At 43.9% G+C, this 13,039-nt stretch overlaps 1 protein-coding gene and 1 pseudogene across 1 annotated transcript; one reads left to right on the forward strand and one right to left on the reverse strand.

The window, feature by feature from the left end:
• Positions 1-686: 686 nt before the first annotated feature.
• LOC107076103 (E3 ubiquitin/ISG15 ligase TRIM25-like) lies at positions 687-12,215 on the reverse strand. The gene is made up of 7 exons (XM_069198364.1): positions 11,552-12,215; positions 8,069-8,302; positions 7,785-7,944; positions 7,234-7,293; positions 6,246-6,278; positions 5,945-5,971; positions 687-882 (listed from the first exon to the last, which is right to left on the reverse strand). Exons 1-7 carry the CDS (start codon positions 12,146-12,148, stop codon positions 863-865), a joined length of 1,131 nt encoding a protein of 376 aa, XP_069054465.1. The 5' UTR covers positions 12,149-12,215; the 3' UTR covers positions 687-862.
• Positions 8,854-10,792, forward strand: LOC138243326 (uncharacterized; annotated as a pseudogene).
• Positions 12,216-13,039: the final 824 nt, after the last annotated feature.

The following is a 13,039-nucleotide window of genomic DNA, read 5'->3' on the forward strand; positions in this document are numbered from 1 at the left end:
AACCCATTACACGTGCAGGAGAAGTTAACACAGATTGCATTTTTAAAAGCTTATTTTAAAATAAATGTAAAAACAGTAGGGTTTCTAGAGATATTGTATATTAAACTCAGGAGTACAGCAGGCTGGTAGCGTGGTATATCTCCCTCTCCCGTACATGTTATTTTTCCCTGTTTCAAACTTTTTTTAAATGTTTAAACACGACACAACATCGTCATTTCTAAAATTACTATTAGATTTATGACATAATCTCACTACCCGTCACTAAACCCGTCTGCCAGTATGAGCAGTGCGAAAGAGAGCTGGGAGAGAGTCAGTCTGTATTCATGAGTCAGTAACGGGTTTAATCTCCACACTGACAGCAGGCAGCAGCTCAAGGTCTTTATCTGAATCCCAGGTACAGAAGACAGGATAGATCTTCTCCCCCTGAGTGAAGACAATGTCAGTGAAAGTGTAGAGATGAGTTCTGGACTCCACTGTGTAAAAGGAGACTTTCCTTTCCTCAAAATCCACACACACCCCCAGCTTCCTGGGCCGCAGACTGAGGGGGAGGTGGGTCCGAGGGTCAGTGATAGCAGATAAATCAAAAGGCTTGGAGTGCAAACTCCAGTATCTCAACATCCAGTAACCCTTCTTAGGGGAGAATCTGAAATCTCCTTTACTCCGTACAGACTCTCTGGTCACTCCTATTATCCAGTATCGATTCACCTCCACCTCCCAGTAGTGTCTCCCTGAGGTGAAGGCCTCCCTGCTCATGACACAGCGCCAGTAATCAAATCTGTGAGGATTGTGAGAGAGACTCTTCCTCTGTCCCCGTCTCACTCTCTTCTTATCCTCAGACAGGCTGAGCTCACAGTGAGCTGTATCAGGGTCCAGTCACAGCAGCTGGGGAATAAAACAGCAAACATCACAACAGGCTCCTGCCGATTACATTACAACTCAACTCAATTATACTGTGAAATGTCTTTGTCCCCCAAACACACCAAGAGAGAAAAACAAGTAAATTAATAATTACTTCTCTTCCCTTCATGTGAAATTACATATTTTGTAATTGTTTCACTAAGTATTACACGTGCAAGTGATGCTTAGGACAAGAGTGGAAACTACAGCCCTGAAGCCGATATGACAACGTCTTCTGCTGATATTTCACACTCATTCTGTGTAGAACAGGACAAAGTGTCAAACACTGACTTATTCCACAGGAGAGTCTATCAGTCTGAAAACACAGACACCCTCTAGATCAGTGGTTCTCAAAATATGGTACATGTACCACAAGTGGTATGCGGAGCGTCACTAGGTGTTACACCATATGACCTTGGAACTTTGTTTTCCAACTGAAAAATTGGGACGGGTTTTCACATTTTCTATTTTAATAAAATTAGTTTGTGTCAAATACGGCACCTATGTACTACGATACAGCACGTGTTAATACTTGATTTGGACACAAGAGCTATTCTAAACCATTGTATAGCAGTGCGTGCTATGAACGTAAGTGACCAGTTGTATTTTAAAAAAGTTATCTCCAGCAAATAGGGAGGTAGGAGAATGTATGTGATTTTGGAACAATGCCAAACTTGTAAGCACAAGAGAGTGTGATAGATAACAGAAAAATATTTAAGAACTGTTCTAGGTTAATTTGAGAAAAATACACAGAGTGTCTCTGTGTTTCGCTCCCATGCGCATGAAATAAGAACTTCTTTTAACTTCTGAGATGGATCCCTGAAACAGGGAAAAATGCAAGCTTGCAGATTGCTAAAGCAGGTAAGCCCCAAACTATTTTTGAAGAACCTTATTTACCACTGGGAAAAGAGCTGACACGTATTGTCTGTGGAGAAAAAGCTGCTAAACAGCTCGACCTTCTGCCCCCTGCGAAAGACAATCACTCGTAGAATTATTGATATGGCGGATGATATCAAAAGATGAGCAGATGCTTTTCACTGCAATATTTCAGCTTCTGAATGAATTTATCGAAGAGAATGGCGTCAGTTGGATGAAATGCATCTGAGTTTGTATAGACGGTGCTAGAGCGATGACAAGCCGACACAGCGGTGTAGTTAGAGATGTTGTTCTAGATATGAAGTGGACGCACTGCAGCCTTGGCCGTCAAGAAAATGCCTGTGGATTTAAAATCTGTTAGACTTTGTTGTGAATTGTATCAAGGCTCGAAAAATGACTTCACATCTGCTTTGCTCAACTAAACAGTCTCACCCCTCTCAATGAAATGGTGCTTTTTTTATACTTTATTTTTAATTGTTGTTGTTCCTGTTGTCATTTTGCAAAGAGCTTTGAGAAGCCACCTTTAAAGGCGCTATATCAAATAACCTTTATGATAATATTTATTATAAGTGTATGTGAGTGTGTGTGTGTGCACCTGCGCTCATGTTGGTCATTGAGATTTTCTGGGGTTCCTATGAGATGATGACTTGTAGGTGGTACTTGGATGCTTTGGTTTAATCAGGGGTGGTACTTGGTCCAAAAAGGTTGAGAACCACTGCTCTGGATCACTCCTGTTTGAAATGAGGTCTCCAATATCATAGGCGAACACCCCAATACACACTCACTCTGGTGGGACTAATGAAATAATATTGACACTCCAGTGTCATTCTTAGTGAAACATGCCACTGGGTTTCTTAATGACCAGGACCATGTGAGAACACCAGCTGAGAACACGTGTCTGAGCTGCTCTGAGGAAAACAGGCCACAGAGACACTGACTGATTTCATGTCATTGAAACACTGTCAGTAAAGAGAGATCAGAATTAATTACCCCCCTGTTCTGAGAGGAGGGCAATTCTCAGCTTAATACTCAACTGCCACTTCTTTTCACAGTGCTGGCATGAGTAACTGAAATTTACAGAACCTTATTAGCACCACGGAGATAAGGTATTTATTGTGGTTAGATGAGATAGTATTGTGTTTGAATGCAGCAGTTAATTTGTGAACAATATTGTCTACTATTTTAATTTGGTATTATATATGCAATGATACTGTCCTGTGTAAAGTAGCATTGACTCTAACAACAGAAGAATATGGTCACACTCCTCTTTCTGGAAAAAAAAATAATTTAAAAGAGCATGTGTTCTGTCTTTTGTACACATGAAGTACAGCATTGTGTCAGTGAGTGTTCCTGGGTTAAATGTGTGTCGTTCTTACCATTTCTGTGACAAGTAGAACTGACACAGCTTTCCAAACATCTGTTACTCTTGATGTGAAACTGCAGAAACATGTCCTGTTCATGTGTTTGCTCACTCTTTAAACACTGAACAGAATACATTTACGATGACTTATCCCTCCTATTGTCTTCCTGACACTGTTACTGTTGGTCCCATTAAACAGCAAGCCAGCAATAGACAAACTGTATAACTGGTTGTGTGTTGTCCTGGAATTCTTTTTCTTTGCCACATCCTCTGCAGCCAGAGGGCGCTCCTTCTCTGTCCTGTCTCTCATTTCCAGTTCTCTGCTGTCCTTCCGGTGTTTCTCTCTCTCTGGGGCTATATATTTCTGGGTCTTTCATTCTGCCTTGGCTCAGCATTGACGTTCGGATGTCCTGAGAGCTGCATAGCACCAGTTCCCCCCACGTCCGCTACCTGAGGACATAGGTTTCTTTACCGCATTCCCTGAACAGCTGAGCCCGGGCTAACCTCCGTCTCGCTGCTACGCATAGGGTCTTTTCGCTCTCCTGTCATTCCACGGTTCGTCCTTTCCGACATCTGTGACATTCTTTTTGTCTGTCATTCCCCTATCTCTTTACATTCATCTGCACAAAATACGCAGAAATACTGTTTTTTCATCCTTCAAATTACACCTCTCCTGCATTTTATTGTGTAATTCCCAATTCAAGTGTATTTGATGTCTACATACTGCGGTCTAAAAGCTTTTGAGGTTTTTCTGCTTGAAGATTTAACGGGTGACCAACGATAACCTAAGACATTCTTATTTTGATAGGAAACGAAGAACAACCAAAAGACACCCAAAAAAGTCTCCACAGCTGAAATGCTGTGTTTCTTCTCTTTTCAGCAGGAATAGACCTTTACTTATTCCTTTGCAGCCTACGCATGCTGACACATCTCCTTACTTGAACTACTAAATGTGAATTTATCACCCTTGGCCTATAAATAGTTCCTCAATTCAAACAAAAACAAAATGTTTGAGAACCACTGCCCTAGGAATAGTCCCTCAATTCAAATTAAATATCCCCAACTATTATAGTAGCGTTTTTTTCACACATACATTCTTAGACACACAGTCACTGTGTCACTCTTTGAAGATAAAGTCCTGTCTGACATGGAAACACAGGAGCTAAATTTACTCCTCCTGCCCTGTGAAGACAAACCCAAATCTGAGGTAAAAACCCCAGTCTTCACTGACAATATTGATTAATGAACGGATGTTGAAATTACTGATCTATTCTGAGTCAATCACACCACTGAGTCTCTTACTGAAACCACATCATTGTAGCCTGTCTCAGTAGAGCTCACAGCTCTCAGATGTATTCTCCAGCCCAAGAAACAGACTCCTTACTGACAGATAAACACCCCAACATCTCTTTCTATGACTACTAAGTCATCTGATGGTGAAGAATCTCAGACTCTGGAAGAGAAACAGTCCACTAAATCTCTTTCTAACTGGACCTGAGAGCTCTGTCAGGATACACCGATATGCCTTCTGTCCTGGGAAGAGCCCTTCATTCCCAGATAATTACCCCCTGACTGAGAGGCATCTGCCCCAGACCCCTTTGTAACCAGACAGGTGTGGTGACACCAAACCATTAACTTCAAATTACAGCTTTCAGTAAACACATGATGTTAAAATGTGCACATCTGAGTGTCCTGTAATTAATTCTAGCAGAGGGAACCCCTCTGGGCTCCCAGATTTTCTACTGGTCCCCTTTCAGAGAAGCCTGCACAGTCCACTGTTCAGACATTCTTCACAAAGAGACTTTCACTCTTCAGATTAGCTCTTCCTCCTTCAGCCAAACTCAGGAAGTCAGAACAGGAGAGTTCCTCTCAGGTACTCCATGTCTTACAGATACTATAATCACAAACAGAGACACCCTAGTGTGCTGAACTCATATTAACCCTTTACACCAAGTTTACCATCTTCATCTTAATCAGTACCAGTCACCTCCTATAATGAGACACTGGAGCAGAAACACCAGAATATTCTATCACAATGATTCTGAGCTGAAAATCACTATAAGACCCTCCTTCTCACAACAAATTAAGAAGATGCACTCTCTCCCAATATAAACGGATAAATGTGATTGAGTTTTCCTTTCACTCTAATTGTCCAGATAGAACAAGCCCTGACTCTGACCTATCAGCCCGGTCGGCATGTGAAGTAGCCATTTCGCAGACAAGGAAGAGGCCTACAGGCCCCAGAGGAGCCCCTGTACCAGAGTCAAACTGCTGCCTCTCGCAAGAGGCTGTATGTTTGTGAAGCTGCAGGGGAAGAGTACTGTCATTATACCATCTTTTAACAGTCCTTCTCCTCAGGATTTGAATGGCTTGTTATTATGAGACTGGCTCTGCACCTGATTCATTTCTCCTGGTATTTCACAGTTATTCCCAAATCCGGGATCACTGGTTCTGCCACATTCAGTCTGTAGACCCTCATTCAGGAGTAAGCAGAGACCAGAGCACATGGCCTTCAGGGAAAATTAGTTTCCTACACTGTCAGTCCCTCCAGGAGAGACTCATACTAGCCAATAGACTGAAACACAGGATGGAAATAGAAATTCCCACCATGAAACTTTGATTGATCTTCACAGCCCACTGAGATTATATGTAGGATGATACAGAAACATGAAATTGAAATACATCTCCTTCTGTATACAAACCAGAAATGACTTCCTCACACTAAAGAGACCTTCTGGAATCAAAAACTCAATAACCACAGACACTAGAGCTTAAAACAGCATCTCTGTCATCAAGAAGAGACAGACTTACCTGCAGCACTGCACAACCACTGCCATTCTGAAACACAGAGATACAGACACTTTGAATCACAGTCACACACTGGAACACAGAGATACAGACACTGTGAATCACAGTCACACACTGGAACATAGACATACAGACACTGTGAATCACAGTCACACACTGGAACACAGAGATACAGACACTGTGAATCACAGTCACACACTGGAACATAGACATACAGACACTGTGAATCACAGTCACACGCTGGTAATAAAACGTCAGTACAATCAGTGTTGTCAGTCAGCAGATTTTCACAGAGTGTACGTACGTGATTTAGGGATAGGGGCTCGCTTCACAGGATCTGCAGATAGAGAGCAGATTTTTACTGTATTAATACCTACAGAGACCAGTATCACTGACTATCACTCTGAGTACAGGTCACTCAGTCAGTGATACTGGACACTGTGGATACAGGTCACTCAGTCAGTGAGTGTTACTGGTGACCTATACCCACAGTGACCAGTATCACTGACTGAGATACATAGATGTTCTGCTCACTGGTAACACTGCCACTCTGGACATCAGCTGGACAGTGAGAGGTGTCAATGATCCTATGATGTTATGATGTTGATGTTTCTTTATTAGCCCAACACAATTTCATGCATTAGGAATTCATCTTTTCGCATACCCCAGCTTTTCTCCATGGAGACACAGTCACACAGAAAGGGAGAGAAGCTTGGGGTCAGAACGCAGGGTCTGCCATTGTACGGCGCCCCTGGAGCAGTTAGGGTTAAGGGCCTTGCTCAGGGGCCCAATGGAGTAGGATTCCTCTGCCGGCCGCGGGATTTGAACCGGCAACCATTCCAGTCACAGGCGCAGATCCTAAGCCACAGAGCCAGCGCTCCGCCCAAGCTACTTGGATCCTGTCCAAGCTACTGGCCAGCAGACTGAGGACCGCCCTGCCCCACATCATCAAATGCGACCAGAGGTGTGGGGTGGAACAGAGATCTGTCAGCTGGAACCTCCAGCTCATGTAGCATGACATAGCCATGTAGGATGAAGCTATTTAAAGAGGTAGCCAGGTGGGGTTTCTACACGACAAAAGTGCACTAGACAGGACAGAGGGCTCTGTACAGGGGCTGAAGAAAACCCAGAAAAACCTGTTCCTTAGTGCTCCTCTTCAGAAATGGACAATTGCAGTTTCAGAGCCAGGACTGCATCCAGTGGTAACACCCAGGAGGCTTGGAGGGGCTCTTATTGTTTGAACCAGCCTCACTGACCACTTCAGGGGGGAGCTGTTGTGAAAACATACTCACAGTGTAAAAGCTCTGCTCTTGACCCAGACTCTGGAGTCAGCAGACTGTAGACTTCAGTCACTGGGGAGACACAAAGAGAAATGTCTCATCAGGGCTGCAGTAACAGAGTAACAGGAATAACAGTTGTTCTGATTCACTTGGGCTGTAGATTCTATTGTAACTGGACTGATCTACTGTACTGGGATTGTAGCTCCTATTGTAACAGGACTGATCTACTGTGCTGGAACTATAGCTGTTATTGTAAGAGGTCTGTTGTACCGTACTGAGACTGCAGCCCCTATTGTAACAGGACTGTTCTACTATACTGGGACTGTAGCTCTTATTAAAACATTCCTTTCAAACTATATACAGCACAATATGACAATACAGTTACTGTCATAAAGATTTGTGAGACTAAAACTTTTAAGATATTTTACTGAGAATTTGAATCATTGACAGATAAGCTGCACTGATAAATTCAGTCACTGCACAGAAAATCCAGTACCAATATAAGAGAAAAACAGGAAATATGTAAGATATTCAGAAAGACATCAGTGTGGTTCTCCACTAACCTGTCGTGGAAATCTTTATTGATTCCTTCTTGCAGATGTCCTCCAGTCGCTCTTTCAGTGCAGAGACAGCTCTCCTCACTGCCTCAGGAGAGAAGTGTGGACTGACAGGGATACTGGGTGAGTCTCCAGCTCCACGAGGGACACAGACAGACTGGAAATTCTGCAGCAGGGAAGAGGGAGGAGTTTCCAGTCAAACACAACACACATTCCTGGGGAGAAGCCAGGAGCAGCTCTGTGTGAGAGACACCCTTCTGTTCTGCAGAGTCACAGAGCAGTGATGTTACCTGGAGGAAATGGATGTGATCCTCTGTGTGTGAGAGCTGGTTCAGCTCAGCGTCTCTCCTCTTCAGCTCAGTGATCTCCTTCTCCAGTCGCTCTAGAAGTCCTTCAGCCTGACTCACGGCAGCCCTCTCTTGAGCTCTGATCAACTCTGTGACCTCAGAGCGTGTTCTCTCAATGGAGCGGATCAGCTCAGTAAAGATCCTGTCAGTGTCCTGTACTGCTGTGTGTGCAGAGCTCTGAGGGAGGAGTCACACAGTGGATTATTACACAGGAAAACACTCAAACTACATTATTCTGTATGCTGTGTTTTCTAAGGGTACTGTCCAATATCCAGCTGTGGAAATGTGTGCCAGTATGTCCACTGCTCTGGTCAATACCCACTCTGAGTGACTCTACAGCCTGTCTCAGCTCCTGCAGCTCCTCTCATCACAGAGACACCCCTTAGAGTCACCCTGGAAAATTCACACTCTGTATCCCTGATGTCTTATCCACATGAGATGTGTTTCTTGGTCCTGTCTGACACGCTCCTGTTTCTTGTCTAATCTACACCGGCAGCGTGTGCAGCGCAGCAGAGCATGAGCCTCCACCTCCTGTTCGAGTTTTACACCTCACACCTGGGTCTGCACATCTGTATGTGAAGTGAAATATAAAAACACAGAAATTATATCTGAAACACAATCTAGAGCATTCAGTTTTCTAACAGCTCAATATTATGTCCTGACTGCTCTCTGCACCTCAAAACAGGATTTCAGCAGTGCTGATGAGCCCAGTAGCTGCTAGTTTCAGGATGTCCCGTGTTGAAGATATAAAGTCCAGCTTTGAATTGTTTCTGCCAAAGGCTATTGTAAGGACAGTCCTAGATATGACAAACCTGGAGGGGAGACGTGTGCATAGCGATAGCTGGAGGGAGGTGGTCTGGTAGACTCTCAACCATACGTGGGTCTGTTGATTCTCTCTGGCATATACAGATCAAGGAATGAGGCCACCACCAGCTTATAGCATGCCGAGTCTGGTCGGGCCATTTTTCAGGCTACTATGTCAATCCTTTCATATTCTCTCAAGAGCCATTCGCTTTGACAAGCGGGACACAAGACCTGCTCGACGTCAACGAGACGAACTCCCTGCACTGGAGATGTCTGGGACAAGTGGGTTGAGCGCCTGCCACTCATTTACAGTCATGGCCCGGAAGTCACTGTGGATGAGCGCCTGGTCCCCCTCCGAGGTCGCTGTTGTCAGGACTGCCAGTCATCAGAGATCAACCCACAAACCACAAACCAGTTCCAGCAGTGGACTAATTATAACACCCCCACTGCACGTGTTAAACCATCACCAACCGCTGTACCGTTCTGCACTCAGCTCTATTTAAACCCTCTAAACTGGCTACTTGCTGCTCGCTATTGACTTCTCTCCTAGAGAGCTCCTACCTCGCTCCTTTTTTGGAAACCTCTTGTACGACTACTTTTGGCTTTTTGAACTTACCTTTGCTCTTGACCACGAACTCGCCTGTCGATTCAGATTGGACACCTGTGTTGTTTATGCCTCTACTCTCTCTCTCGTCTGCATAGGATCCTACTACTTCATCACGTGGACTCGTTACAGCTGTCCTTCCCAACAATACATGTCGAGTAAACCAGGCAAATGTGGCATAAAGATCTGGGCAGCTCTACCTCCCCAGCAGCTGCCCCCCGACAAAAGAACAGACAAAAGGAAGAGGTGCCAGCTCTGTGCCCCAAGGGGTGTAAAAACCAGCATCGTACACCACAAATATAGGCACACGCCATCATTACCCACTGCATTCATGTGCGTGAACACACAAACACACACAAATGTCACTGTTCATTTTATCTAAAAGGCTTGTTGAATTTGTGATGTTTGCAAAATAAAGGGTCATTTGAAATTTGTGACTCTGTCTTTTCATTGTAGATAACATCATATGGTCAGTTGTGACTGGAAACATAACAGAAGTAAATATGTGGCACCTTGCAAAATTTGAAATGGTTTCAAAACTAGTATCTTGGCTAAACCTTGACATAATCTAGTCTTTGATAATCACTCAACATGTTTTCCTCAGGTCTTTACTGTAGTCAAAAAAACACATAAATTGTACTTATTTTACTCAAAAATGAGTAGCATAACTTCAGGTAAATTAGGTCTATATACCATAAGTTCCAAAAAGAAGTGCAGAACTTGTGATAATGACTAGGAATGAAGTTGTAACTTAATAAATATTTATAATTACTTAATAAACAATAAAATTGGAAACCCATTTTTGGGTGTGAACATCACCAATAGAAAGCTGTCTTTTACATGGGCTGAAGGGGTGTTAGGGTGGTAAGGAAGCACCAATGACATGCACTTGTGAGGCCAGGAGTTCCTAATCGAGTTAATGCTACTTTAACGCTCTGTAACTTTGACTACTGTAATGCTCCGCTCGGTAGGGTATCTAAACCCAGACTGAACAAATTTCAGCATGTCCAGAATTTGGCAGCCAGAGTCTTCACCAGGTCTAGTGCAAGTGATCCCATTACTCCTGTCCTGGAGTCCCTGCACTGGCTTCCTATCAGGTTTCGTGTCGACTTCAAAGTCCTCATGCTCCCCTAAAAGTCTCTGCATGGCTTGACACCCCAGTACCTGCCAGAGTTACTATCATCCTACTCGCCACCTCACAACCTTCACTCTTCTAATTCTGGTCTCCTGTCTGTCTCCCAGACCAGCACTCTGGGTGACAGGGCTTCTCCTGCTGCAGCCCAGAGCTCTGGAATTCTATCCCTATGGATATCATAGAGTCACCTTCCCTGTGCTCTTTCAAATCCAGACTCACAATCTACTCTTCATTAAGAGCTTTAATTTAACTGGGTCTGTTTCTGCCCCTTTGCTTTTCTGCCGTTTTTCCAAACCCCATTCTACCATCTCTTCTTAGTATGCATTTTTCTGCACAGTGCTTTGAGAAGCCATTTTAAAGGTACCATTTAAAAATAAAGTTTTTTTTTATATTAATAATCCTATTGTGGTGAAATTAAAGAAGGACTTCATTAGCGAGGGTGCAGTCTGTTCTAGAGGTGTTGAGTGTGCTATGCATTAATGAGGGTGCAGTATGTTCTAGAGGTGTTGAGTGTGCTGTGCATTAATGAGGGTGCAGTATGTTCTAGAGGTGTTGAGTGTGCTGTGCATTAATGAGGGTGCAGTCTGTTCTAGAGGTGTTCAGTGTGCTGTGTAGTTGTACAGCTTCATCGGTGCTACATGAGGACAGTAAAGAGCGAAACAGTGAAGGTGAGGAGGAGGAGGAGATAATGAACAACAGACAGAAGAAAGGAGACACAACCTGAGTGGATCACAGCTGAGTACATAAGCTGGACTCAGCAGTGGAGAGATACAGCATTGCAGATACAGTAAATACAGTCCAGAGATCAGTTAGAGCCCCAAATATCCTAAATATCCATTTTACATCTTGTACTAGACACTAAATGCAGACTCAGAGTCCTCACCTGTTTCTCAGTCCTTCCTGCTGCAGCTGAGGCAGTATCATGGCCTCTGTGGTCATCCATTGCACAGAGATAACAAACACACTTCTCATCAGTACGGCAATAGACCTCACACAGTTTGTGATGAGTGGAGCAGGTCTTCTCCTGCAGTTGTCCTGTGGCATCAGTCAGCTTGTGTCTCTTCAATGGAACAGCTTCATAGTGAGGCTGGAGGTGAGTCTGACAGTAAGAGGCCAGACACACCAGACAGGATTTCACAGCTCCCCTCTTTCTCCCAGTGCAGACATCACATAGCACGTCTCCAGGGCCAGCAGGACTGTTAGCAGGTGGAGGTGGAGGTGGACTGCACCCTGTCTCCTTCAGTTTCTCCACCACTTCAGCCAGGATGGTGTTTCTGTGAAGATCAGGTCTTGGAGTGAAGGTCTGTCTGCACTGGGGGCAGCTGTAGATCCCAGTCTGATCTTCCTGATCCCAGTGGTTCTTAATACAGCCCATACAGTAACTGTGTCCACAGAGCAGAGTCACTGGATCCTTCAGCAAATCCAGACACACTGAACAGCTGAACTGGTCCTGAGAAACTGAAATACTGCCTTCTGCCATTTTTCTGACAAGTAAAAACTGCACAGAGAGGAGCAGTAGAGACAGAGCTGCAGTGAGTCTGTTTCAAGTGAAACGAAACTGATCTCTGAGTTTCACTTCCTGGATCTGCACAGAGCTGTAGGGGTGTGAGTTTTCGGGGGTGTGGTTGTTAGGGGGTGTGATTAAGGTTATTAGGGGGAGTGGTTTAGAAACAGCTGTGATTTCTTTGGTGGTTGTTGTTTGAAAGAAGGTGTGGTGTTGTAGGGATGTGACTTATCGTGTCATATTGCACTTTTTAATGTTTTAATGTCAGTAGCTGCTCATATACAGATATTAATGTGAAGTCAGTCCAGTGGTTTGTGTTCCCAATAATCAAAACAATAAAATACTAACTCACCATGAGAAGATCAGAGCATGATGGTGACAAAGAAGAGGAGGCCAGCTGGCCCATCCAGCTATTTTAACAAACCCCTGATCTTTGTGTGAGATTATTATTAGAAACAAAGTAATCTGACTATCTCATCACGTTACTCTAAAGTGTTGTGGAACCTGTTTCACACACCCACCTCTGTTTGTGTAAACTAGTACTCCTGTGACAGAAACCTACTTTCTTGTCAATCAAATGGGATCCTTAATACAAACACCAAACTCCAGGATTACTCACTTTGTCCTTTTCAAGAGTCCAAGACAAGCCATCGTCAAAAACCAGACTTTCAAATCGTTCTCAAACAAAAGACCCCTAACTCCAGATGGAGGCACTCAAAACGCGCAGTATTTCTTCTTAATACAGTAAAGGTTGTGCGGTGCATTGCGGTATGCAGTTTGCTGGCCAAAGATTATCAATAAGTGGCTCTTATTGTGCATTAGATGTTAGTGAAACACCTGCTTCATTGAATCTCTATCTCTGCTGTG

Source organism: Lepisosteus oculatus, chromosome 14 (assembly GCF_040954835.1).
Source record: "Lepisosteus oculatus isolate fLepOcu1 chromosome 14, fLepOcu1.hap2, whole genome shotgun sequence".
Taxonomy (NCBI): domain Eukaryota; kingdom Metazoa; phylum Chordata; class Actinopteri; order Semionotiformes; family Lepisosteidae; genus Lepisosteus; species Lepisosteus oculatus.

Coding starts and splice junctions, on each gene's coding strand:
- LOC107076103 (XM_069198364.1), bottom strand. CDS start 12,148: ATGGCAGAAGGCAGTATTTCAGTTTCTCAGGACCAGTTCAGCTGTTCA. Junction 6,279..7,233: donor AAGAGCAGAGCTTTTACACT/GTGAGTATGTTT, acceptor CTCTATCTGCAG/ATCCTGTGAAGCGAGCCCCT. Junction 5,972..6,245: donor AGCCCCTATCCCTAAATCAC/GTACGTACACTC, acceptor TCTGTGTTTCAG/AATGGCAGTGGTTGTGCAGT.